At 43.3% G+C, this 26,901-nt stretch overlaps 1 protein-coding gene across 3 annotated transcripts in view; it reads left to right on the plus strand.

Annotated features, from left to right (window-relative positions):
* STAB1 (stabilin 1) overlaps nt 1-26,901 on the plus strand; it is a 101,138-nt gene that overhangs the window by 14,032 nt on the left and 60,205 nt on the right. For all 3 annotated transcript variants that reach the window (XM_082214467.1, XM_082214468.1, XM_082214469.1), the window contains 18 exons: nt 1,576-1,703; nt 2,929-3,056; nt 4,803-4,891; nt 7,056-7,172; nt 8,243-8,392; nt 8,885-8,947; nt 11,113-11,226; nt 12,833-12,886; nt 14,059-14,139; nt 14,771-14,929; nt 16,452-16,514; nt 16,934-17,035; nt 19,118-19,204; nt 19,923-20,034; nt 21,838-22,024; nt 22,952-23,045; nt 24,794-24,952; nt 26,676-26,771. In XM_082214467.1, the coding sequence (XP_082070593.1) occupies nt 1,576-1,703; nt 2,929-3,056; nt 4,803-4,891; nt 7,056-7,172; nt 8,243-8,392; nt 8,885-8,947; nt 11,113-11,226; nt 12,833-12,886; nt 14,059-14,139; nt 14,771-14,929; nt 16,452-16,514; nt 16,934-17,035; nt 19,118-19,204; nt 19,923-20,034; nt 21,838-22,024; nt 22,952-23,045; nt 24,794-24,952; nt 26,676-26,771 (1,983 nt within the window). The remainder of the gene's footprint in view (nt 1-1,575; nt 1,704-2,928; nt 3,057-4,802; nt 4,892-7,055; nt 7,173-8,242; nt 8,393-8,884; nt 8,948-11,112; nt 11,227-12,832; nt 12,887-14,058; nt 14,140-14,770; nt 14,930-16,451; nt 16,515-16,933; nt 17,036-19,117; nt 19,205-19,922; nt 20,035-21,837; nt 22,025-22,951; nt 23,046-24,793; nt 24,953-26,675; nt 26,772-26,901) is intronic.

Below are 26,901 nucleotides of genomic sequence, written 5' to 3' on the forward strand. Positions count from 1 at the left end.
GCTGCTGCCATGTGCCCCATTACACAATGGACTATTAGCTTGTACTTTTAATAATAGTATCCCAAAGTTGAAATACATTCATGGAGTATCAGTGATATTTTATGGATGCTTTTATTGATATTGGCCACTTACCATCTTGCTGGTGAGTGGCGGTTGTGGCTCGGACGTGCGACGCCATTTTAGGATGTTCTTTCTGTCCTCTCCAGCTGCCACGAAGGCTCACGGGTTCCCGCCAAACTCATCCTTCAAACGAGCCAATCTGCAGTGGGGTGGGGCACGGCCATTTACTTAGCCTGGCAGCTGGGAGCGTCACTCACCCTTCCCCTCCCTTCATTAATAGTTGATTACTGCTCTCACCATTTCTTTTCAGCTAGGAGCACTTTGCTGTGGTCTTTTGGCAGTTGCTGTATTTGGAGCCAGAAAGGAATTTCCCCTGCTCTGGAGGTTTCATCTTTCCCATAGTACTAGTCACAACTTTGACGGTTTAGGCCTTGGGCAGAATCCTAGAGTCTTCCATCCAATTGGGGTGTGGTGAAGTGGTGAATCACCCACCCCTTGTTCCCTGTGATGGTGATAACAGGCTACCCCGTTAGAAGGGTCCGAAGGGAAGTCTCTGTCCAAAGAGCCAACTGTGTAGGGCTAGTTCCTTGTGAACTGCAAGGAAGAGATGCTGAAGGAGCCTTGTGCAAATGCTCCCTCAAAGATATCATGTGTTGTTGTTTAGTCGTTTAGTCGTGTCCGACTCTTCGTGACCCCATGGACCAGAGCACGCCAGGCACTTCTGTCTTCCACTGCCTCCCGCAGTTTGGTCAAACTCATGCTGGTAGCTTCGAGAACACTGTCCAACCATCTCGTCCTCTGTCGTCCCCTTCTCCTTGTGCCCTCCATCTTTCCCAGCATCAGGGTCTTTTCCAGGGAGTCTTCTCTTCTCATGAGGTGGCCAAAGTATTGGAGCCTCAGTTTCAGGATCTGTCCTTCCAGTGGCTGGTTTCCTTCAGAATGGATAGGTTTGATCTTCTTGCAGTCCACGGGACTCTCAAGAGTCTCCTCCAGCACCATAATTCAAAAGCATCAGCCTTCTTTATGGTCAGCCTTCTTTATGGTCCAGCTTTCACTTCCATACATCACTACTGGGAAAACCATAGCTTTTACTATATGGACCTTTGTTGGCAAGGTGATGTCTCTACTTTTTAAGATGCTGTCTAGGTTTGTCATTGCTTTTCTCCCAAGAAGCAGGCGTCTTTTAATTTCGTGGCTGCTGTCACCATCTGCAGTGATCATGGAACCCAAGAAAGTAAAATCTCTTACTGCCTCCATTTCTTCCCCTTCTATTTGCCAGGAGGTGATGGGACCAGTGGCCATGATCTTCTTTTTTTGATGTTGAGCTTCAGACCATATTTTACGCTCTCCTCTTTCACCCTCAATAAAAGGTTCTTTAATTCCTCCTCACTTTCTGCCATCAAGGTTGTGTCATCTGCGTATCTGAGGTTGTTGATATTTCTTCCGGCAATCTTAATTCCGGCTAGGGATTCATCCAGCCCAACAGAATTGCTCCTCTGGTGTCTCTCTCCTTAGGCACGTTGTCTGTGTAAGCCAGGATTCATCAGGCATGGTGATAAAGATTGCTTCAGCACCCTTTCATGTCAGCCACATAACTGTGACAGATCTGCTACGTGTGAGATTGACCCAGATGCTTCAATAAGGTAAGCTTTTCAGGAACACATTATGAAGGTTGAGGTGGGGAAAACTGTTCTGTAGCTATAGTGTTCCTTTGCTCAATTTTAACTGCTGGAGAAAAGGCATGCATATAGGATAAAAGGAAGAATAGAGGTTAAAGGCTAATGATCAGGAGGGGAGGAAGGTGGGGGAAAGTTTTCCCAAAAGGTTCTGCAGGTTCAAAGCCATTCCCACCAATAACAATAATTCACAGAAATCAACAATACAAGGACAATGCAATAAGAACAACGAAAAGCAACCATTATCTAAAGAGTCTTGAAAAATTCCAGAATAAAATAAAGGGAAAAGGAACAAAGTAACTACAGTTTTGCTGATGTGCTGTGTGATTTATAAGCAAGCAAGAAGCAACAAAAGAACATTAATGTGAATTGAACCCTAGGATTATCTTGATTTTACTGCAGCTTTTAATTGACACTGGCTATATTTATTGCATCTGTTATCATATTATTGTTGCGTAGTAAGTTAAATGATGTCACAAGCTACTGTGAACATTTAAAGATTGATAAGCAATGTTTAATTTAATTATTTCTGTTAAGTGTTGAATGCTACCCCTATCTCTGAGCTATGTGAAATTCCAGGGGTTCCTGCTGCATACCCAGCATTCAGCTTTCTCAGAATGAGGGACAGTGGAGACGGTAGTGTCTTTAGGATATTTGGTTTATTTAAACGTTTATGCAATCTGAGCCTGAGATGGAGGAGTTCTCCAACATTCACACTCAAAGGGGGTCTTGCCTCTCCCATGGCCATGGTCTTGGATTCAAGTAGAAATCAAACATGGCTCTGACCTTCTGCCTTCCTAGCATGCTGTCTTGCTTCCAGCTTCTACGTAACATAAAACTCTACTCTGAACTCTGGCCTTTGTCCTTCTCACCCACAACCAGGTGAGGGGGGCACCCATTTGTAATCTGGCGCAGAACCACTTCCTTTGTTACCTTAGCGACCCAAACTTAGGCCTGGCTAGTCCAGCAATTTAAACCTTGCTGGATCCAGGAATTGGAAGGGACTCAGGCATACAGCTTAATCCCCCCCCAAAAACTCACAACACTATTAAAATGTCCATTGTCCGTCCCATGATGCATGTGGCTCCGGCATTGCTATAAATCTGTGTGACTTAGTTACAACCAGGCTTGGTAACTGAGCAGCTTACAGGGGTGGGGGGGACCATTCTCATTCTTCTCTTATATTGATCAGATGTACCTGCAAAGATGGAGAAATTGCAGATGGCAGGAAGTGTTACAAAACCTTCCTGGGGGAGATCTCTTCTCTGAATGTGGTAGGGAGAAACGCCAGGGCAATGAGCCATGCAATCAAAATGTTTGGTAAGTTTCTTCAGTGTTTGTTTGATTATGCATCTGGAAGTATTTTAATTATGTATTTCAGAACATAATTAAAATATTTTTTGGTGACCATTTCAGGTTCATTTCACCAAACAGGTCCTGTCAGCAGCAATGATGGGGAACCAAGACAGTTGTGTGGGTGACTCTTGGGTAGATGGGCCAAATTATGATCAACTGCTATTATCGGAGTTATTATTTATCTTATTTACAATATTATATTTTAATTATTTATAATAAGCATTATAGTATTATAATATTTGTTGATTATGATACCGCTTTACAGATTTATTTTTTTATTATGTATGCAGCTGTAGGTGCTTTAGACAGAGAAGTGGGGTAGAAATGTATAAAATAAGCTCAAATAAAGAAAACTGGGAAAATGGCACAGGTGAAAACATTCTCCATTGTTCTTCAGGGTAGTGATGGGGGTGGCTGCTTTTAAGAAAACAAAAAGGAATGTGAGGCAATCTATAATGGGATCTCTCTTTAGTACTAAAAAAAGTGAAAGTTGTTCACCTCTGCCTGAAGATACAGTTTAGCATAAATACCGTATTTTTCGCTCTATAACACGCAGATTTTTTCTCCTAAAAAGGAAGGGGAAATGTCTGTGCGTGTTATGGAGCGAATGTGTGGTCCCTGGAGCCGAAAAATGAGGCAAAAATCAAACCGTGCTTCAGGGAGAAGGGAAGCCTGAAGAGAGGAAGTGGCAGCTTTCCTGCATTCTGCCTCAGGGTCTTACTGCCCGCCCTCTCTGTTTCGTTGCTGTGTTTGCTCAAACGGAACAAAGAGCAGGGAAAGCCCCTCCCCTCCAGGCAAGTAGAGAGGAAAGCAGAGCGTCGCTCTATCCTCTCCCTGCTCCGGAGGAACAATGTTTGTGAAGGGAAGAGAGATTACAGGTTCGGCTTAAAATTCTGATTTGACTTCCTGCTTTTTGTTTTTGGAGACACACAGCATTCAAATATGCTTTCTTCCATTTAAAGAGGGAGAGAGAGAGAGAGAGAGCACACGCTGGCTGGCTTGTGTGGGTGGGCGGGGGGAAACTTTTGCCTTCCTTTCCTCACGTTATAGCCCTCTCCTGCATTCTTAGCCTTCTGTGTTTTTCCTTCCCTCCCCACTTAAAATGTGGTTACAAAGCATGGATCCACATGGATCCTCAGGATCTTTGCATTGGGTCAGCCAAAATTCACCATCAGAGCACATAGCATATCCATGGCTACAGCCTGTCCCCCCCCAAAAAAATCACGCACCCACTGTTGCCTGGGGCTGCAATGGTGCAAAAACGTGGTTAAAAAGTATGGGTCCACATGGATCCTCAGGATCTTTGCATTGGGTCAGCCAAAATTCACCATCAGAGCACATAGCATGTCCATGGCTACAGCCTGCCCCCCCCAAAAAATCACGCACCCACTGTTGCCTGGGGCTGCAATGGTGCAAAAACGTGGTTACAAAGCATGGATCCACAGGGATTCTCAGGATTTTTGCATTGGGTCACCCCAAATTCACCATCAGATCACATGTCTGTGGCCACAGCATGAAGCACAAAAATGATACGTCCACTGTTTCATTCAGAATATTTTTTCCCTTGTTTTCCTCCTCTAAAAACGATGTGCGTGTTATGGTCAGGTGCGTGTTATAGAGCGAAAAATACGGTATTCTGCCAAATCTAATCAGGTCTGTCACAATCTATTATACTAATTGTTTTTCATGGGGGGGGGTTGTCTTTTACAGAGATGGGTTGTTCGTTTCTCCTGGAAAACCATGGCCCTTTAACTGTGCTTGTGCCAGCCAATCTTTACTATGACAGAATGGAGTTAAATGTAAGCGCTGGTGTCTGTTGGTAAATATTGCTACTTCTGAAATTGGTCTTTATGGAAAAGGGAGACGGTCATCCACACTTTTTCCTTGCTTTGGTTCAGTCCAATATCATGCCTAACCCAGCAGTCTGTTCTCAGAGTGGCCAGCCAGAGGCCCATGGGAAGCCTGAAAGCTGCACCCATGGGCAAAGCACTCTCCCCGCTTGGGATGCCAGTAACTGGTGTCCAGAGGTGTTCTGCCCCTGACAGTGGAGGCAAAACATAGCCATCATGGCGAGTAGCCACTGAGAGCCTTATCCTCCATGAACTCATCTAATCCTATTTTAAAGCCATGAAAGTTGTTGGGCCATCTGAAGATGTACTTTATTTTTTCTGTCCTGGATTGTCCAACATTCAGCTTCTTTGGATGCCCCCAAGTTCCAATACTATGGGAGAGGTTTCTCCAAACCATGCATAATCTTCAACACTTTTATCAGGTCTCCTGTTACTCACCTTTCTTTTAAACTTAAAAGGGCCCTTTCCTCATAGGGGACTTGGTCAACTCCCTCGATCATTTTAGATGCCTTTTTTCTGAAGCTTTTCCAACCTTACAAATCCTTTTTGCCTTGTGAAGACTAGAACTCTACGCAGTATTCCAAGTGCGGTCACACCATAGATTTGTTTAAGCGCGTTATGGTATTGGCAGTTTTATTTTCAATCTTGTCCTTAAGGTCCTCCAGCCCTCAGTGACATCTTCATCAACCTACTAACCCCAAGTTTGTGTTCCTAGTTGGACACTGCCAGTTCAGACAGTTAATTGAATTTGCCATTTCACTTCTCATTTGCTTTGTTTGTAGAGATTCTTTTGGAGCTCCTCACAATCTCTTTTTGCTTCAACCACCCTGAACAATTTGGTATCATCAGCAAACTTGGCTACTTTACTATATATCATCAAGTTGAAAAGCACAGCCCTCAGTGCTAGTCCTTTGAGGACTCTGCTTTTTACCACCCTTCATCAGGAGCACTACCTATTTATTCCAACTCTGCTTCCAGTTTCTAAACCACTTAACTGATCCACAAGAGGACATCTCCTTTTACAGTCCATGACAATTTCACGCGAGGGTTCCATTTCTTGCCCAACCACCACCATGCCCTGGTGGAGCGCGTGTAAGTTTGCCCCGCCCTGTTATACCTGCCACCGTTATGCCCTGTTCATGATGTGTTGTTGAGTGACATTTTTGCTCACTTCTGGGTTCGGTGTGTGCACAAATGTTTGTCTTTTGTACGCACGTTTATTGGTCTTTACCTGTATTCCACGACTGCTAAGCTTACTCAAAAGACTTTGGTGAGGGACTTTACCTAAAGCTTTTTCAAATTCTAAATACAACCCATTCAACAAACATACCCAGTGATATTAAAAGTTCCTCCTTCTACATTTGGCTTGTTTGTTTGCTTTTTGCCATCCTGAAGAGGAATAAAATTATGGTGAATATAGCCTATTTTAGCTACTTAAAACATAAAAATTAATCATTCCTTCTTATTTGTTTTTTAACCCTCCAAGCCCAGAAATGTAAATGGATATTAGGGCAAATAAGAGAGGCTGTTCAAGAGGTGATAAAAATACCCCCTCCCTCATCAGACAGCAATAAAATGTGCTGAATCTGCAAAGAGGAAGATAGAACCCTTAAAATCCTCAGCACCTCAGTAGAACTCTGCCCACATTAGTAGTGATGCTGCAATTAGGAACATATGAAGAGTCTGCTAGATCAGACTCTAGTCCAGCAACCTGGGCTGCAACCCTAACCCCACTTATCTGGGAGTAAATTCCATTGAACTCAGTGGGACCTCTGAGTAGACGTTAGGATTGCACTGTGAATTAGTCAGTCAAATGTTTATTATTTGTAGCCAATAAGTATTACAATATAAATCTCAAGAAAACAGGACAAGCTAAGAGTAAGTTAAAACCTGTCATGTCAATTTTCAGAACTCCAAATTATCAGAACTTAAAACTGCAACATTCACCAAATCATTTTGATTGAAGAAAAGAAGTCAACGCTTGGCAGTCAACGCTGTTTTGGTCCAAACAAAACACTTTTTGTACTGTGGAATTGGAAAGGCTATTATAAAAAACAGCATGAGTAAACATAAACACTTCTGTTTTTTTATATCCTATTTTGTCTCCTCAAAGGAAACCCTTGCAAATAATTTATGCAAACTGCACATAATCCCTGGGCTGCATTTAATAGATCATACCGAAAAGGACCTGTGGACATTAGCTGGTCCGAAAGTGACATTCTCCAGTCAGGTAAAATAAGATAATGGGAAGGTTATTTCTAATCCTGGTTTGAAATTCTAAAAACTGGACTGTAGGTCTATCCTGACATTGCTTCATTCCACCCCCCTCCACCCAGTTATTTCTGTCATGCTTCAGGTCTTACACTCTGTTTTAAATGCCTTCAGATGCATTCCTCTGGAATTGTCCAAGTGTAGCTTCCTATTTTGCTCAGTATATTTGCCACTTCACATGTGTTTAGTGCAAAGTATTGTATTACCTTGGCTTTTGGATTGTTTTCAGATGCAGTATTTTCCCCTGTGTAAATCAACAATTCCTGGATGTTCTTTTTGCTTTTCTTCAGTCTTTCCATCTGTGGCTGGCACAAGGCATTGAGATGCCTGAGGCAGGCAGGCCTTCTTCCCCCCCTACTTCTTCTTGGGCTGCAAAAAGACTCATGGGAATAGGGATGGTTTGTGTGCAAAGGGAGAGTTGCGGAAAAGGAAGGAGGAAGAGGGAGGGGAAAGGGAGAAACTGGGGGCTGGAAATGAAACATTTCAAAAAAAGGAGGGAGTAGGATGCATGAGAATGAGGGTAAAGCGGAGAATGCAAAAGGGGCTGCAGAATAGGAGGGGATGGTGGCTTCATAATTGGGCAGAAGGTGGAAAAGGTGCATAGTAGTTGCAATGTGTGGGGAGAGGAAGATGCAGGAGGTTTCCAAGGGCTGGTCGCTATACAAGGGGAGTTGCACAAAAGGGAGCTGCATGGGCGTGTGGGTAACGGTGAAAATGGGTGGAAAGTTGTGTAGCAGAAACAAAGAGAGAAGTGGTTTCAGAAATGGGGTTGGGAAGGTGAAGCTCCAGTGTTGGGGGAATGGCGAGTAGAATGAGCAGGGTTGCAGCCGTGTGTGTGTGCGTGTGTGTGCCTATATAGTAATAAACTTTTCCCCCCCCCCTGAGCTTGCATTCAGTCTTGCACTGTCCTGGAATGTAAGGAACAAATCAGTCCTGCCTGCTAATAAAGTACAGATATCCGAATCTATTAGCTGAATTCATACTGTATTGAAATGTTCACCATAGAATGATCCTGTATTACTTTCCCAGGGGTCACCCACACAGAACTACAGGTACTCAGATGAACCAGCACAACAATATTTTATTAGAGAACGAAACTTGCCAGCTGCTAATGGGATCATACATATCGTCAGCATGTTAAGGAAAAAACCCCTCTTGGACAACCTTAGCAATTCTCAGGCATGTTAAATGCTTCTTTTCCTAATAGAAAGGGCAGGAGGGTAAGATATGAGAACTCTGAGTAAATATTCTTGGGATTGTGTTGATAGCAGTGGGCACTGGTGGAGGAAGAGGAGCGAGGTGGGAGCGCACCACACCCGGCAGCGTGATCCTAGTGGGGTGCCATTGTGGCTGTTCCCCCACCCATACTGGGTGCCACGCCCCCACAGGCATCATGCGACGCCCCCCGGACGTGTGTCACACCCCTGCGGGTGGCATGCCACGCCCCCGGAACATGCGCCAGGCCCACCCCACCTGCTCTCCGCCACTGGCAGTGGGTGAAGTTTGGAGTACTACTGTACAAAATAACATTTGTCCTAGCAATGAGTGAAAGGGGGAGGTAAATGCTATTATCTGTTAGCTTGTGCATATTTTCATAGCATGTTGTCTGTTTCTCTGTCTCATTCTGCCATCTCTCTCTCTCTCTCTCTCTCTCTCTCTCTCTTTTTGCAGAAAACAATTGGAGAAATTCTTGTTTCAATGGAGATTGCCAGCCGATTTGAAACCATATTGGAAGTAAGACACTTCCCACCCAGGACTTGAAGTTGACCTGGGCACATGTTTGTTTCGACAGTGCAGCTTTTGTTTTTCATATATTTTATATATGAGTGGCATTAGGGTGCTAGTGAAGTGTGAATGTGCCGGAAACTGTAGAACATATTATTTTCTACTATCCATTGTACAACCAGTTACGCAAATGTGTGCTATCCCCATTTTTGGGTAGTCTAGCATCAAGTCAGGGACATGGGTGGCGCTGTGGTCTGAACCACAGAGCCTAGGACTTGCCGATCAGAATGTTGGCGGTTCGAATCCCTGCGATGGGATGAGCTCCCGTTGCTCGGTCCCAGCTCCTGCCAACCTAGCAGTTTGAAAGCACGTCAAAGTGCAAGTAGATAAATAGGTACCACTCTGGTGGGATGGTAAACAGCATTTCCGTGTGCTGCTCTGGTTCGCCAGAAGCGGCTTAGTCATGCTGGCCACATGACCCAGAAGCTGTACGCTGGCTCCCTTGGCCAGTAAAGCGAGATGAGCACCGTAACCCCAGAGTCGTCTGCGACTGGACCTTTAACATCACGGCACAATGAAAATATCAGATTCTATCTGTTTGACATTAACCCAGAAGTAACTGCAAGGGTGGCTGAGTTTTTGTCAGTAGTATCTTGTAGAGTGGTGAATGGTACTATTTAGCGGTAAGAAACTCCAATGAAAATCCTCATTATTACATATTTTACATGACTTTTTGTTTATATTTTAGAATTTTAAATATGGATGTTTTATGATGGCCTATATTTCTAATGCCTAATAAAGGTTTGGGGAAGGAAGGAAGGAAGCTAGAGAAGTCAACTGAGAGGCTCAAGGCTGGAGTTTATTTTCCATTAAGAAAACAAAAATGCAGAGGGAGCTTTAGGGGGAAACGGAAGTCACAAGAAGAAAAAGGGCTAGTCGCAATTAGAATTATTAATGCAAAAGATAAACAAAACAAGCATTTTGATTAAATCTTTGTTGTGGAAAATGAGAGCCCTAGAATAATCCCACTCTCTTAAGTCAGGGGTAGCCATCACAGTGCTTTCTAGATGTTGGAATTCAACTGCTAGCATTGCTGGGTGGGGCTGCTGGGAGTTGGAGCACAACAGCTTCTGGAGGGCACCACATACAGCAACTATCCCTGATCTTAGGAGCTTTTCCTTCTAGGAAAAGGTTGTCTATTGAAAAATAAATAAAATACTGGAGCTCTTCTCTGCCTTCTTACAAGACATTGAATGCAAAACTTGAAAATCCAACCAACATTTAGATTGCATTCATGAAAAGGAAAATACTTTCATTTCCAAAATGATTTTTTCTTTTTTATCCTTTACGGCGGTTAATGTAGGGAAATTCTCCAAAATGACAAATCTGTGAATTTAAAATATATATTTTTTATCCCACAGATTATATGTTATGTATTTTTAATTATACTGTGAGGTTGATTTTAGATCTTGCTTTCTCTCAACTGGAGTTTTCCCACACACAGTTGTTTTTATGACTTTTAAATATATATATATTGCATTTTAACTTTGTGAGCCATCTAGATAATATGTCAATGTGTAGCCAACATAAATAAATAATATTGTTGTTGGTTTGCACCTGGTTTATGCCTAGCTATGATACAGGCGCATATAAAAAAATAAACAGGTATCAGATGATAATAATACCTCTTGAATTACTCATCCCCGTTCAGTGATTTTCATTGCAACCAGGAGAGAGATATCTTAATGCTATCCTATTCTTCCTTATGATCGCTCTTGAAATAGTTCCAGAAGAGTTTCTTCTCTTCAGAGGGCCAGTTGTTTATAAAACCTATTAACTGCTTTTCTTGACCCCCCCCCCATACATTGGGCCTGATCCTGCTATAGTTAACCACACCAAGTCATATTAAAATAAACAAGCCTTTAAGTTAGTTACAAACAATTCAGTGGGACTTAAGTGATACTTGAACTTTACTAGGATTAAGACCAATATATAAAATGTGAGCTGCGTGTGTATTTTAGCACCAAATGCAGAGGGGAAACCATCTTCACCAGTCGTTAGCCTCTATGATTCAGTGGTTCCTGGTAGGGTACATTCAATATAGTCTATATTTCTATGCCATGACTGTTTTAGACTAGACTGATATATTGTGGTGGTGCTTAATATTTCTGCAGAACTGTGGTCTGCCTTCATTTCTGGATGGCCCAGGACCTTTCACTGTGTTTGTACCAAGCAATGAAGCAGTGGACAAATTAAGAGATGGAAGGCTAATTTATCTCTTCACGGAGGTGAGGCCATCTCCACTAATTATGCGGGGGTGGGGAGGTGCTGCAGCTTTAGAACTATCCTAAGGATATTTCCATCACCTCATGGAGATCCATGTGGTTCTGCTTTAACCAGTATTAGATGCTTTAGAGGAAATGGGAGTGTCATCACATCAGGTATCTTGTGACTGGTTTTCGTGAGAGAGAGACTGGTTTCATCTCAAAAGAAGGCACTTCCTTATAGGAATCGGCAGGCAAATTCCACAAAGAAGATGTTCCGGTGAATCATGGTTTTGCAGAAAGGGGAAGATTCAACTAAACTGTTTTGCCAGTGGCAGCCGGTGCAAAAATTCCTGCTAGTGCAACAAGATTTCAACACCCCCACCCCCATTTCCCAGAGCATGCACCACACCATCTCCATATCTGCTCTGCAGAGTTGGGGGAACCCCCAAGAATAGATTTAGGGAGCACATGGTAGGAGCAGGGGACACAAGGTCCTGCTGAGAATACAAAAGTCGTTCCACTCATGCAGAGTGTTGCTTAGCACTGTGGTAACTCATTGCCACATCTGCATCCTGCCTTGCTGCTATAGGGCAGACCCACACAGTCTCTTTAAATAGCATTCAATGCACATTTAAAGCACATGGGGAGGAATTCAGCATAGAACTAAAAGAGATTGCTTGGTCAGCGTAAGCATCTCTGCTTGCCTAGTGGAAAAATTCCCCTCTCCTCTTCCCCCGTGTGCTGTTTTAAGGGTTCTCTCAATTCCCTGGGCCAACTTGGGGCAGGGGGTGCAGGAAGAGGGGATGGGAAAAGCCTCTTTGCTCTAGGGGAAGTCCTTGCGTAGCTTCCACTAGCAGAGCCGGTTAGTTGAATCTGGTCCATAAGGTCTCCCAAAGGACCCTGGGAACTGTAGTTTCCCACTCAGACCTACAATTCCCAGTACTCATAAACAAACTACAGTTTCCATGATTTTGTGGGCAAGTTATGTGTTGGGTGTGCTTTAAAATGTATGGTGTGATTCTGCCCTTCATCTCAAGTGCAGCTGTTCTTAAGTCGTTCAACCCAGAATCTGAAGTCTGTTTCAAAATATAACCTTCTGGCTTTAAAAAATGTGGAAGGTGGGGAAAGCCAGATTCTGTTTTGCATTGTTGCGGAGGAATGCTTGATAGTACACAGACCAGAGATCAAGGAGTAAACTTTTTGTGTCCAACAGACTTCCTTCCTATCATCCTTTAGTCCTTGTTAGTCAGCATCTTCCGTCCTTGCTATTTGGCCCCTTAGTCTTGCTTGAATGTTCTGAATTTGCAAAAAGTGCAAGCATGCTATTAAAAGGAAGTCTGCTTGAAGCATCCGTAGAAAACTGTCTACTGTGCAAAATGTCAGCCTCCTAGTCTGTGAAATTTTAACTTTTTAGGGTACAAAGTTCCCCTTGACATATTTGTAGTGAAAACTCTGTTGTCCATCCTTTTGTAATGCAGTAAGAAACTGATTTTTTTCAAAGACGCACAGCATTAAGTATAATCTGCAGGCACAAGCATTTGGCATTTACATTAGCAATCAGGTGCCCATTATTGTAGTTCTGCAAAATGTCTAGGGAAAGTGTGTAATTGCTTTCTTCCTGCTTTAGGGAATAAACAAGCTCCAGGAACTTGTGAAGCATCATATCTACACAAAAGCAGCGGTAAGGCAAATTGGTTTCCAGCTTGTGTGTGTGTTTTCCTCACTACATCTGTGAGGTAGAATGATATTAAGGCAGCCTTCTATATTACTAGCTCTTAAAACAAAATGCTTAGTTATTTGGCTTTCATTTCTGCATTGTCAAACTAGGGAGAAGTGAAACTCAATTCTGTTAAAACTTTTGCTATTTAGCAACATGGATGCTTTTGCTAATGCTTGACTTCTTCCTTCAATGACACAAACTATTTTTTATTAAATACGCTGGGGCTGGTGATAGTTCCAGCAACATCTGGATGACCACAGGTTCCCCATCCCTGTTGTAAAGAGATCCTGTAGGCCTAGTTCACACACAAACGGCATGCGAGAGGATTAAGCTGGTAAATCTTAAGATTTATCTGGACTGTACCATGTCCTACTGGAGGAGGCAAGGAAAAGGCTGCATAGGTGAATTTACTTCTCTTGAATTTTCTTGCATGCCAAAAACTTAATGTCATGGACAGGCCCGTGCAGAGCTTATTTGAGGCCTGGGGAGGGTGTCCTCTGTCAGCTAGGTGGCACAAGGTGTTCTTGGCCTGAGAGCATTAAGTCTTGCAGGTCCTTGGCACGGACCCCATCCAGAGTAGCCCTCCAAGGCCTAGGGCAAGGGTACCCGGCTGCCCCCACCCCCCTGCATGAGCCTGGTCAATGAGATATGAGTGGGAACATTCAGCCATGCAATTGCATTCTTGCTATCTTAAGTGGTACAGTCCAGGAACAGTTTTACCATCACAAGTGCCGCAGGTGTGAACTAGGCATTAGTTTACCATAGCTGAACATTAGCTTGGCTTTTCATGCTGCTTTTTACATGAAGCTCTTTTAAGTACTGATGTCATTTTAATAACAGGAAGTCCTGTATATTGATTTTGAAATATTCAAAATATGCTCCCTCACTCTGTCTCCTGCAAGGTTAAAATGCAGCAAGGTTATTCCCGCCCCCCCTGCATTCCAAGTCGCATTTGCATGCTGTTGTACATGCTAAAATGGGAGTGGGGGTGTCTTCAGCCAACATGCACTGCATTACCTGTTTGGTTTTTGTGCCCCTGTGTTTTGGTTGCACATGGAAGTAGTTAATGAGCAGAAAGTTTTGGTTCAGAAAGCTCCTGATGGTGTAAATAAAATATACACAATATTTTCCAGGTAGATGTGGAAACGCTGATTACCTTGCCACAAATTTTGACCATGGCAAATCAGGTTCTGACAATCCATTTCAGTGAGGAGGTAAGTGTTTCACAACAGTTGGAATTAACTGCTTAGGAACTGCAGGGAACTGCTTAGATAAATGCATAGGATTTTGACTTGGTTTTAGCTTCAGTCCAGAGACATTAAAACAGGTTTGTGTAAAACGGTTAATTTTCAAAATCCTTCCTCTATCAAACTAGTTTATTAAGAGTGCTATGAATTGTAGCTCTTTAAGGGGTGTACTAGGGGACGCGGGTGGCGCTGTGGGTTAAACCACAGAGCCTAGGACTTGCTGATCGGAAGGTCGGCGGTTTGAATCCCCGTGATGGGGTGAGTGCAAGTAGATAAATAGGTACCGCTCCAGCGGGAAGGTAAATGGCGTTTCCGTGCGCTGCTCTGGTTCGCCAGAAGCGGCTTAGTCATGCTGGCCACATGACCCAGAAGCTGTACCCCGGCTCCCTTGGCCAATAAAGCGAGATGAGCGCCGCAACCCCAGAGTCAGTCAGGACTGGACCTAATGGTCCCTTTACCTTTAAGGGGTGTACTGCAGTTCCTGGGATCCTTTGGAGGTTAAATGTGTGGAGTGTAAGCAGAGGCCAGTTTACTGACCTGTCTGCTTTGCACAGCTCTGTTTTGGCCATTAACTTCCAAATTGTTTCTTTTTACACAGGGAAGAATTCTATTAGGTGACTCTGAGGTTGCCTTAAACACAAGGAATATTTTGGCATCAAATGGTATCATTCATACCTTAGATGGCATCTTCATTCCTCCATCAATCATCCCTATTCTGCCGCATAGATGCAACGAAAAGGATTATAAAGTTGTAGCGGTAAGTAGTCAAGTCTATCTAGACTTTGTCTTTATTCTGGGCTGATGGGGAAAGACTTCGCATTTTTGCAATGTGAATTTCATTTTCCATCATGGCCCCCCCAGTGCAAGATGCTTACTTGTGGCCAGTACAACCCCTACAATCATCTCAGCACAGCTTTCCTGCAAAGTTCAGCGGTTTTCCTTAGCGTGTTCCTCATTTTAACTTGAGAGTCAAATTTTTGGTTGTGTCTGTGGTTTTAATCTTCCACATTATAACCCACAATATTTCTGACTCAGAAAGCAGTTTGGCTTTTCAGAGGCCATCCCCTTGCGATTCCTTTGAGAGCTGGCCCTTCCTGTTGACACAGCCTCTGCCAACGGGTCTGATGATGATGTTTCATCATGCGCTCGGAACATCTGCTTCCTGTTGCCTAGATGGAGAAGCAGACAGGGCTTCCAGGCACGGACTTTACATTGCTCCTTACTGTAGTTGCGGCAGCTGCAGAAGCAGATACTTTAAGAGGGGCTTCAAGCTGCATTTTATTTGTTTGTTTTAAAATTAAGTCCATTGGAAAAGCTCTCCCCTGGCTTTGTAAATGACTTCCACAGGGAGAGGAGACTTTTTGAGATGTTTGCTACCAAGCAGCACAGAGAAAATGTGTATCACACATGGGGTATATGCTTAGTAGGTGACTGGTCTGCCTTTGTTGCTGCTGTTGTTACTGCACAATCAATATACTGGGTACAATCTGTTAGTAAATACATCTTTTGCTTAAAACATATTGGTATTAGCAGTGTGCGCACACACCAGGCAAAAGCATACTTCTCCTCCCAGACCTTTGGCTAATTAAACAATGTATGCCCTTTTAAACTGTTTATGTGGTTTTCTTTTTTATCATTTTTGTTTGTTACTATGTCACACATGTGTGTATTTTCAAATTGTAAACCTCCAAATTGTAAACCAAATTGTAAACAATAGTAATAATAATATTATATCTCCTCCTTCCTCTATCTGTGGTGACATTTATTTATATTAAATTTGTATACCGCCCTTCATCCAAAAATCCAAGGGCAGTTCACACAGGTTTATTCAAGATAAAAATGCAAAGTACATAATAAAAACAAGAACAATACCACCCCCATCCCACAAAGCAATAACCATCACCCCCACCACCCCCACCCCGACCCCACAAACATTTAAAAGGATATGGGATGCTAATCAGCCGAAAGCCTGGTTGAAGAGGAACGTTTTGGCCTGGCACTTAAAGGTGTATAATGAAGGTGTTGGGGAACCACCCTGGGGAGAGCGTTCCACAAACAGGGACACACTGCAGAAAAGGCCCGTCCTCGTGTTGCCACCCTCTGGACCTCTCGTGAAGGAGACACATGAAGAAGGGCTTCCAATTATAATTGCAGGGTCCGGGTAGGTCCATATGGGGAGAGGCTATCCTTGAAATATTGTCCTGAGGCGTTTATGAACTCAGGTGTGTGTTTGACTTTTTTCATGCAGTAAAGATTCCTCCTCTTGATTTCTGTTTCAGGGATCTTGTGTGGACTGTAGTGCCCTTAATACCAGTGTCTGCCCACCTGAAAGCACAGTTATGGTAAACAATTCTTAGTTTTGTTTATGGTTATGGTAGGTATTGGTCCTCACGAAACAAAACTTATTAAAAGCTGCTTACAGAATTGTGTTTTACTTCCTTTCTCTTTCTAAAGTAGGAAAATACCATGTGATGTTCTGGCTTTTAACCAAAGAAACTTGTTTGTGACACGGTTTCTGCTGTATCTTCATTGTTCTTCCTTATCATGAGGTGAACCAGAGAGCTATCTCGGAGGGCATGATCTGTATTGACTGTCAAGAGAGGAAGTGGTTTTCCTGCCTTTTCCTGACAGACATGCTGACGGTCCAGTTCACCTTGACTTCCCCCCAGTGAACTTCCTCTGGCTAGCACGACATGATGGATATACATCAAACATGTGCGAAAAGTGCTCTTTGTACTCACAATCTGTTTCATTTCCAAAGGCCGAGGGGATCTTTCCAGGGGAGTGTGTGTACATTCATGACCCATTAGGCTTGAACATTATGAAGAAGGGTTGCAAAAGAAACTGCAACCAAACTGTGGTGGTAAGTATAAGGCACAGAACTAATTGTTTCAGTGTGATTTGCTCCTGTTCATGATTTTGTGAGCCAGCCATGCTCTCATCTAGGATATTCCCAGTTTTCCTTTTCCCACAGCAACAGTCAACCAGCATTCTGTGTTTGCTGGGTATGCTCGTCCTCACTGGATTGTTTTGGGTTTTCCTGCCTCTGGGGTTGTTTCCCCTGCTAAATATTTCTTTTGTGGTTCTGCGAAACCTGGGCGCACCCCAAGCCACTTCCTTGTGCATGGCTGGTTCCATTTTGGAGAATGGGTTTGTTGTTAGAAGGTAAGCTGCTGTTGTGCAGCACATTTCTAGCAGGCCTATTGGAGAGTGCTGAGTTCATAGCAGAAAAGCCGTAGGAAAAGAGAGTTGTCTGAGGAAGGCCTCCTCTTTTCTATGAAATATTTTCAAAAAGTTGCCAGGGATGTTGTTATGCCTGTCAGCCCACAGAGTTCCAGAGGCTGGTTTTGTGGGCATTGGAGGCAAAGTTTTCTTGCTTGCTTGTGCTCCCAGTGGCAAACGGCATCAGTTCCCTGGTGAGGCCTGGACAAAGAATCCCCTTCATCATTTATACGGCCATTTGGCAGGGAACACAGGCCTCTTTATTAAGACAATAAATAAACAAATGAACAAAGACCAATCTCTCTCTGTCTTTCTCATGAGGAGAGTCAGTTCTTTTATGGAATATATGGCGAAGATCTTCCTTAGGAAGGGGTGAAGAATAGGGGGAAGGGCACTGGACAGTCCAAGCTTGTGCACGTCCCTTTTCACAATTGCTGGGTGATTCCAAATGGTTGCTATTTTTGAGTGGGATTCACTGGCAAATTCATGTTGTGCAGTTACAGTTGGCTGGGAAGTGTTACACAGGAAGCCCTCTTCACCAAAAGCTTGCAATAAGGAAAGTAATGGGGAAGTTGACTGGAAAGTCTGGGGTATTATTAAGTATTATGATTTATGAAATTTCTATACCACCCTTTGTCCAAAGATCACAGGGCAGTTTACAAAATAAAAACACAAAAATACATACCATAATAACAAACAATAACCCCCACACAACAGTTTAAAAGGCCACATAGATTGTTCATTTAGCCAAAGGCCTGGGAGAAGAGGAATGTTTTTTGCCCAGCACCTAAAGATACATAACAAAGGTGCCAAGCGAACCTCCCTGGGGAAGGGATTCCACATCACACTTGCTTTAATGCCATTTTTTAAAATCTTTATTTTTAGATGTGCAAATTGTTCAAATTTGGTTGTGTTTTTGATATGTTTTATTTATTGTTTAGGATTACTTTTGTTACATTTGTAATTATGTAAATCAGGCTTCCTCAAACTCGGCCTTCCAGATGTTTTGAGACTACAATTCCCATCATCCCTGACCACTGGTCCTGCTAGCTAGGGATCATGGGAGTTGTAGGCCAAAAACATCTGGAGGGCCGAGGTTGAGGAAGCCTGGTATAATTCTTTTCATGCTGTAAGGTGCCTTGAGCATGGTTTTAACTATGGGAAGGTGGCATACAAATAAAATGGTGGTGGTGGTGGTGATCAACATCAACTAACTTTCCCACAAACAAATCGGAATGAATGTTCATTAAATTGCCAACTCCGTCCAACCTCCCTGCAAATAAATCAAGATAAGTACTCGCTGAACTAATTGTCTGGAAGCAGCCAGCAAAGCAGCGCCCTGTAGTTCCCTGGAATTAAAATAAATCAAGGGGTTAGAACAGGGGTCAGCAACCTTTTTCAGCTGTGGGCTGGTCCACCGTCCCTCAGACCATGTGGTGGGCCGGACTATATTTTGAAAAAAAATATGAACGAATTCCTATGCCCCACAAATAACCCAGAGATGCATTTTAAATAAAAGGACACATTCTACTCATGTAAAAACACGCTGATTCCCAGACTGTCAGTGGGCTGGATTGAGAAGGCGATTGGGCCACCTTCAGCCCATGGACCTTAGGTTGCCTACCCCTGGGTTGGAAGTTGAAACTGCTATCAAATGTGGGCAGTCTGTTTAATCATCAGGGCTGATGAAGTCGTTCAAGTGATGTAATTAATGTCTTGCTAGATACCTGGATGCTGCAAAGGGTTCTTTGGTTCTTCCTGCACCCCATGTCCTAGTGGATTTACCAATCCGTGCTATGGCAAAGGAACTGTAAGTAGCAAAGAATCTCCTGGGTTGTTGGGAAGATTGGTTATTAACTTGTCATCTCTTACTACTGTATAGTCTTCAGCTAATTTATCTGAAGGGACATGTGTTTGAGCCATGCCCCTTTGTAATCCATTTTGATCCAGGTGTTCACCTAGTAGCATCAGGAAATTCCAAAAGAAACCAAAGCTATAAATATAGTGTGAACAAGAATGTTTTCAAATGCTTCCTGAAAGTTAGTGACAGAAACAGGCCCATCTCACTCAGGAGGACATTCCACCAACATTGAAAAGACTTCAACTAAACAATCAGAGCCTCCTGCAAAGAGTCCTGGGAGCTGTAGTTTGTTAAGTGTGCTGTTAGGAGACCCCTATTCCCCTCATAGAGCTATGATTCTCAGAGCTCCCTGGGAAGAGGTATTGATTATTAAATGACTTTGGTTTGTTTTTTTTCTGTATTAGGGGATTAGGGATCTCCCAACAACTCACAGTACCCTTATCAGATCACAGTTCCTAGGATCCTTTGGGGAAAGCTGCAACTGCTTAAAGTGTTATGACACAGCTGCAAATGTATTGTGCAGATGAGGCTGACGTGCCTATAGTTTCCAAGAGGATTTCCCAGCTCCTAAACCATTGCATAGTACCTTACAGTTACAATGTTCTGTGTTTTGTCTTGCGACATCATATCCCATTTAGCACACTGAAATCCATTTTTTTCTCTCCAGTGCAACGATGGGATTCGTGGGAATGGCCAGTGCCACTGCCATGAGAATTTCAGAGGAATTGCCTGCCACATTTGTTCAAACCCAAACAAGCACGGAGAGAACTGTGATGAAGGTCTGTGACTCTGAATCTGCAGGAAAGCAACCCTGATGGGTGTCAGGAAACCTCAGGCAGGGTAAATCAAGGCTGGGAATATTTGAGACCGTGATCAGGACTTTTCCCCTTGAGAACAGCACTAGGATAGTGGCAAAAGGACAGTTTTTAGATACGCTGATCTTAGAGTTCTGTAATAAATGTTTACATAGGGATGCAAAGGGGTGGGGTGTTTTCTTTTTTTTGGGGGGGGTTTGCAACATTCTGAGAGCAGCCAGATATCTTCAGGGCTCTCTTGGACATGGAGATCTGAAGGTGCCAGTGACAGGAGGAATCCTGTTTCTTGCTGGCATGTTCTGATACAGCCAGTGCTAAACTGAGAGTTATGAGGCCTCTCTCGCCTACCTAGAAGCCATAACCTTTAACTTGGGAGTCTTTAACTTTCTTGCAATGAGTGACCTCATGAAACTTGAGAGCGGATAGCAGAGAGTGTGGACCAATGGTGTGACTCTGCATAAGGCAATTTCCGGTATTCTGTACTTGGGTGCCCAGCTGCAGAGTCCCCCCACCTAACGCGCCTGACTACTGCGTGGTAAATGAATGTACACAGCTGTCCAGGATTTAAAAACGGCCACCATTTTATTGATTTCAGATGTAGGAAGCCTTGTCATAGGCATTGGGTGTGTATCAGCTTCCCTGCTGGGGACTGAGGCATCACAGGGTCTATTTGGGGGTGGATCCGTTGCAAAACAGATGGCTCCCAAATGCTGAGGGAAGCTCTGTGACCCTGCTAGTGGTACGCAACTGGCTCTTTGGACACAGACTTCCCTCCAGACCCCTCTAACGGGGTACCCTGTTATTGATGCTGCAGCAAATGGGGTGGGTGAGTCACCACTTCGCCACGCCCTGATGGGATGAAAGACTATAGGATTCCACCCAAGGCCTAAAACGCCAAACTTGTGACTACTGCTATGGGGAAGGCGAAACCTGTATTCGGCCTTGAATACAGCTACCATCAAAAGACGACAGCAAAGCCCTCCTAGCTGAAAAGAAAATGGTTAGAGCAGTAATAGACTATTAATGCAGGGAGGGAAAGGGTGGGTGATGCTCCTGGCCGATTTGTCAGCTGGGCTAAGTAGATGGTGGGCGGACCTAAGGGAAGCCTGCCTCCCTCAGGTCCGCTCACCACACCACACCCCCTGGGGCCGCCATGGATTGGCCCGTTTGAATAAACGAGTTTTGGTAGGAACCCCGTGACTCTCTGTGGTGGCTGGGGTGGGGGAGGCAACCAAAGATGGTTTGGCACACTTGGAAGGAGAGGAGGCACTGTGTCAGGCAGCAACCGCCGCTCACTGTGAAGGGTGGTAAGCGGCCATTGTAGACATTCTACATTTTGGAAAGTTCTAATATAGAACTGGTTAGCTTCTGTTCTGTGTGTACCAACACTGTGTGGTAAGCTGCCAGAACTTCACTTGCAACACCTTCCTGTCAGTCAAGTATTTTCAGACTCCCAACTGGCCATAGAATCATAGAATTGTGCCCACTTGGACTGTGCCAGTAAGCCATTCTGGATAGGGAAAGCTATAAAAGACTTCCTGTTCGGGATAGATTTGCACCTGAGCAGCAAACTCTTCCTTGGTGTGTTCCCATATGTTCCTTGACTCCAGTGGCTCAGCCTTGATACTGTGGTATCTAGGCATCTCCTTGTGACCAAAGTGTCTTAACAGAATTTACAGTTATTTAAGAAAGTATGTGGTGGAAATACAAAAGTAAAAGTTGTCGTAGTGGTTTAGCAGCTGAGCTTATTCTCTCTCTGTCTGGCAGATTGTGGCTGTGTCCATGGAATTTGTGATAACAGACCTGGAAGCAAGGGCGTTTGCCAGCCTGGCTCATGTAAAGCTGGCTACAGCGGGGAATTTTGTGACAGGAGCTCTGAGAAGTGTGCTTCTTCCGATGATGCCCCTCTGAATTGCCATTTGAATGCAGTCTGCATCCGGAACGATACTGTAAGGTATGCCTCTTCACTGATGTAGCCTGTTTCTTTGGGCATTATTATTATTATTACCATTTATTAATTTTATAATAACAAAAACCCAATAACACACACATCACAATCAAAATCATACATCTTAATTGACTTTCCTCCAACTCCCCCTCCTGGATCCATTATTTTATACTTACTTATACATGTCCACAAAATCTTATACTCTTAACTATCCAATTTTAAAACCTTATGCATGTTATTACAAGTCACCTTTAAAAGTCCAACTAATGTAAAAGCCAATACACAAAGCTTGCTAATTATGCCTTGAACATTTCCTCTTTTTAAAAAAGAAAAGAAAGAAAAACAATGTCCTTTTTCTTTCTAGGTTTTCAAATTGTCTAATATGTCCAGCACAGTTCATTAGTTTGTTTTGCCAATCTCCTTCATCTTCTTTGGCGGTGGCTTCTTCCTTCTATAGGGATGGGCAGCAAGACTAGGGATCAGAACCCTTCCCCAATTTGAATTGTGGGAGATGTGTATCCCTTTTCTTCCACCACCACCCCTTCCTTGCCAGCCATGTGCTCTCTCCTGAACACTTATTGAGCAAGTCTAGATAAAATATCATCAGTTATATTTTCTTTTGCCCTTTGAAAAGCAATTTTCCAAAGAGAGAAGAGAGTTTCAAAGTGATGCAAACTGATATATTATTTGCCCTCGCCCTCCCCATGCCTGAGAAAAGCACCCAAGTTTTTTAATGACTTTAAGGATAGGGGAAAAGGAGAATAGAGGTATTTTTAAACAATCAGGATTTAGAGTTTGTTTCCTAAGTACGGTACACAGGAATGTAAATGTTTGCAACCATTCCTCTGAACAGGATTTGCTTAAACTGAATGGCAAGATGTCAATAGACATTCCTGCTTTGTGATTTAACAGTTGCCTTTGCTTATTTCCAAGGTGTGTCTGCCTTGATGGCTATGAAGGGGATGGGTTTTCATGTGAGCCTATTGATGTCTGCAGCAAGCCAGAACAGGGAGGATGTTCAAAAAACGTATGTTGGTAAAGCTTTTGGTACTGATTGACTAATTTTTGTTCATCTTTAGCCTGCTTCTTCCGAAGAGTGTGCCCTGAGAAAGATAATTTAGAATAAACCACTACCGCCTAGAGCCAAGGATCAGGGTTTTTCCTGGCTTTCACTCAAACTGGCTATCAATGAAGTCGTAGGATTGAAATGATGCTATCCTTAGAGTCATGGCATGAACATTAATGATTTGTTCATAATTTTTTGAAAACCTTATGTGCGTTGAATAGCTTCGTCTTATTTTTAAATGTACAAGTGATCGGAAACGGAGTAAAAAACATATGTTTCAATGTTTTTTAGTGTGGGCCAAAGGGGCAAACAATATTTCATACCCATTTGCTTTGACTTATTATTTTAACAGAAAACCTGAACAAAATACTGGTAGTGGTTGGTTGGGTAGGTGAGGAGAGAAGCCTAACCATTTCTCATTCGGTTATTTTCCTGTTTGAAATTGCACCCCCATCATATTTTTGCCCTGCAATTGAAAATATCCAAGGAGCAATTTTGGGAAGAAAAACAGCCCAAGAAAGGGTTAAGCAGCAGCCTGTTCTAACAGCCTCCTGTGGCTGCTTTTTGTAGAAATAAAAATGGAAGGAAAAAGTTAAATATAACTGATCTTTATGGGTAGTTTGGTCCTATATCTGTTACTTCTAGAGCATTTTTGCATACTACAGTGGTACCTCGGGTTACATACGCTTCAGGTTACAGACTCCGCTAACCCAAAAATATTACTTCAGGTTAAGAACTTTGCTTCAGGATGAGAACAGAAATCGCGCAGCAGTGGTGCAGCGGCAGTGGGAGGCCCCATTAGCTAAAGTGGTGCTTCAGGTTAAGAACAGTTTCAGGTTAAGAACAGACCTCCAGAACTAATTAAATTCTTAACCCGAGGTACCACTGTACTGCCAAAGGATGCATACAGAAGGACGCTATGTTGTTTTTAATAATCTCTAGTGTGGGTGAGGTCTGCAAGAAGAGACTAGATGTGAATTTAGTGTGACAGCTTTGAAGTGAAACAAAAGCAGTTACCACAAACCTTGGACAAGCTGAAGACAATATTTTCAAGAAAGTTCTGTGCTGTCCTATTTCAGTTTTTGGCTATACCCCCCCCCCAAAAAAAACCCTTCAATTTTGATAGTCAAAGGAAAATTGAAATTTCTCTGAAAGCATAAACAGGGATTGCATATCTCATGATGCAGAGTTTTCTTTTTCCACATCTTAAAGTTGATGAGTTTCTTGACAACGGCGAAGAATGGAGACAGAATAGGGCACTCTCATATTTTGCCTGTATATTTTCTGCTCCACAGCTAATAGCAGCTTTAGGAAGTCAATTTGGATCAAGGCTTGTCACACAGGGGGGAATGTCGGAACCTCTTCCCCCAGCACCACAGCACAGTTCAATCCAAATCTAACCCCCAGCCTTTCTTGCTGCTCTGTTAGCAGCAAAAGGGGGTTGAAGAAATGTCCAACACCTCATGTAGTTTGGAGCTAAGTTGGGCAGCTAATTGCTAACATGATGGCATTTTCTCAACACTTCAAAGCCATTTCTCTCTGTAAGCTGAAGCAGTAGTTTGCAACAAAGCAATTCTATTTCTATCAAGACTTTCTAAGCAATTTGGAAAATTAAAAAAATTATTCGGGGAAATGTCCTTCCTTTGTTCTGTTTTGCTAGGCATGGTTGTAATCCCTTCTTTATTTGCTCTTTTCCTATTTCTGATCAGGCCATGTGTACCAGTACAGGCCCTGGAACAGCAACCTGCCAGTGTAACAAGGGCTGGACTGGGGATGGAAAGGACTGTATTGCTATAGACAACTGTGCAATGGAAACCAGAGGAGGCTGCCACGTCAATGCTGACTGCATCTATATTGGGCCTGGACAGGTATAGTTGGCATCCTTTGCTGTCTTGCTGAAAAATATTGGTGGATACCTGGTACATTTTACTGTGAAGATGACATAAGTGCCCTTCATACCCAGCTCAGACTCCTGCCCAGTGCCGAATACAGTACTGCATTGCATTCAGAAGACTTGCAGGACAAGGCATCGGACTTCCCATACCCCAACCCATATAAATAAGAGACCAATAAGACTGGGTTTGGGGTAAAAACAGGCCACAACTTTATTGAATACAGATGAAAGAGGTTTGGGCATGGGGCAGTTGAAATACTTCCGGCCCGCCCACTGGAACTGATGTGTGGTCAATCCAGGTGGGGGTTTCTAAGACTTACATCCAATAGGGTGACCCCCGCAGGGACCGTGGTCTGGGGGAGTGCCTTCGGCCTTGGCCCCCCTGGGTACACGGATATGGCCACTCCCCCCGGATCCGTTTAACGAGATACCCCAGTGTTTGGAGGGGTAGGTGGGGACTACAACCTCCCCTCTGTCCAAAACAAGGGATTGTCCCAATGCCCAACTGCCAGGGGCGGATCTGAGAGAGGCCCACCATCGGCTCCACCCCCCTAGCATAGCCCACATCCCAGCCTGCATCCCCACTCGCCAATGCAAAGTGCTGGCTAAGATCTGGCTCCTGATAGGCAGCGGGGGCTTATGCCTCCTCCGCCTATCAGGAAGGGCACTGCCATATGAATTCCACCTTTGGGGCCCCAGTGAAGCCTCTTCCGTCCAGCAATGCTGCCGCACCAAGAGAGGTGAGCGGACTTGTGTTCCATTGATTTATGTGTAGTCACATTGCACGTTTAACCTTTTAAAATCTCAAAGAGAAAAATACACAGGAAGCAAGACCTGACTTAGAACAAATTGATTTCGCTGCTACCGTTATCCTTTATTTCCCTTTTGGTATCCAATATGCTGCAGCCTACTCACAGCTATGCTAAAATCCTTTTTCTGTGGGCGGTTATCACTTTTGCCCTAGGACAACCATTATATGGTGTCCAGTCAACCTGGAAGCTGGGCATTTTGTGTGATTCTAGATAACATAGGTTTGATTGTATGTAAACTAGTCTACAAACTTTGCAGCTGTGGACCCAGCCTCTGACAGTTATCTGCTGTAACTGTTTTTAATTTCTCAAATTTATATTATTGTAACCTGCCCTGGCACCTGATGGTGAAGGGAGGGTAATAAAAGTTATGATAACAGTAATAACAATAATAACCAAAGCCTGCAATATTTGGGTCCCATCTCTCACTTTGTATCTTGTAGTCTGTTTAAATATTTTCTTTCCTCTCTGTCTTTCCCATTGTCTTTGTTGCTCTCTTTCTCCAAAAGATGGTTGTTTGATACTAGTGCAATCCAGTCCTTGTGCAAGGCTTTCACTGGCAGGATTCAGTCATCCTGAAATTCCAGGATGTTTCTGGTTCTGTGTATCTAGCAGTATTTGTACTACAATCACCCAATGAAGAACAATTGTACGCAAGTGCACTGGACTTAACAACCTCAGTGTACCTTTGTTATGTTCAACATTGTTTTGTTCAGTGTAGTGCTAGCCAAATATTCACATAGAAGCATTCAATTTTTGTTTCTATATTTCAAGGAGCTGTTGAGGAGACTTTTAAAAAGGGACATTTTTTAATAAAAAAAATAGTGTTCTGGAGAAGAAATTTTAGTAACAATTGATAACCATAGTTCTTGTTGTTTCTACTTTCAGAGCAGTTGTATATGCAAGAGAAACTACAATGGCGATGGTTACAGCTGTGACCCTGTTGCTCCTTGCTCTGTGGACAATGGTGGCTGCCATGAACTGGTAAGAAACTAGAAATGTCCAAGAAATGCTGCTTTGTGAAAACTGCTTTTTGAGGATGGGTACTAGATGGGAGCAAACAGTAGCTTTTGAGAGGTGATGGTAGTTTGAGAACGGCTTCTGATTTTTATGC

The sequence above is a fragment of the Podarcis vaucheri genome, assembly GCF_965113315.1.
Source record: "Podarcis vaucheri genome assembly, chromosome: 2".
Taxonomy (NCBI): domain Eukaryota; kingdom Metazoa; phylum Chordata; class Lepidosauria; order Squamata; family Lacertidae; genus Podarcis; species Podarcis vaucheri.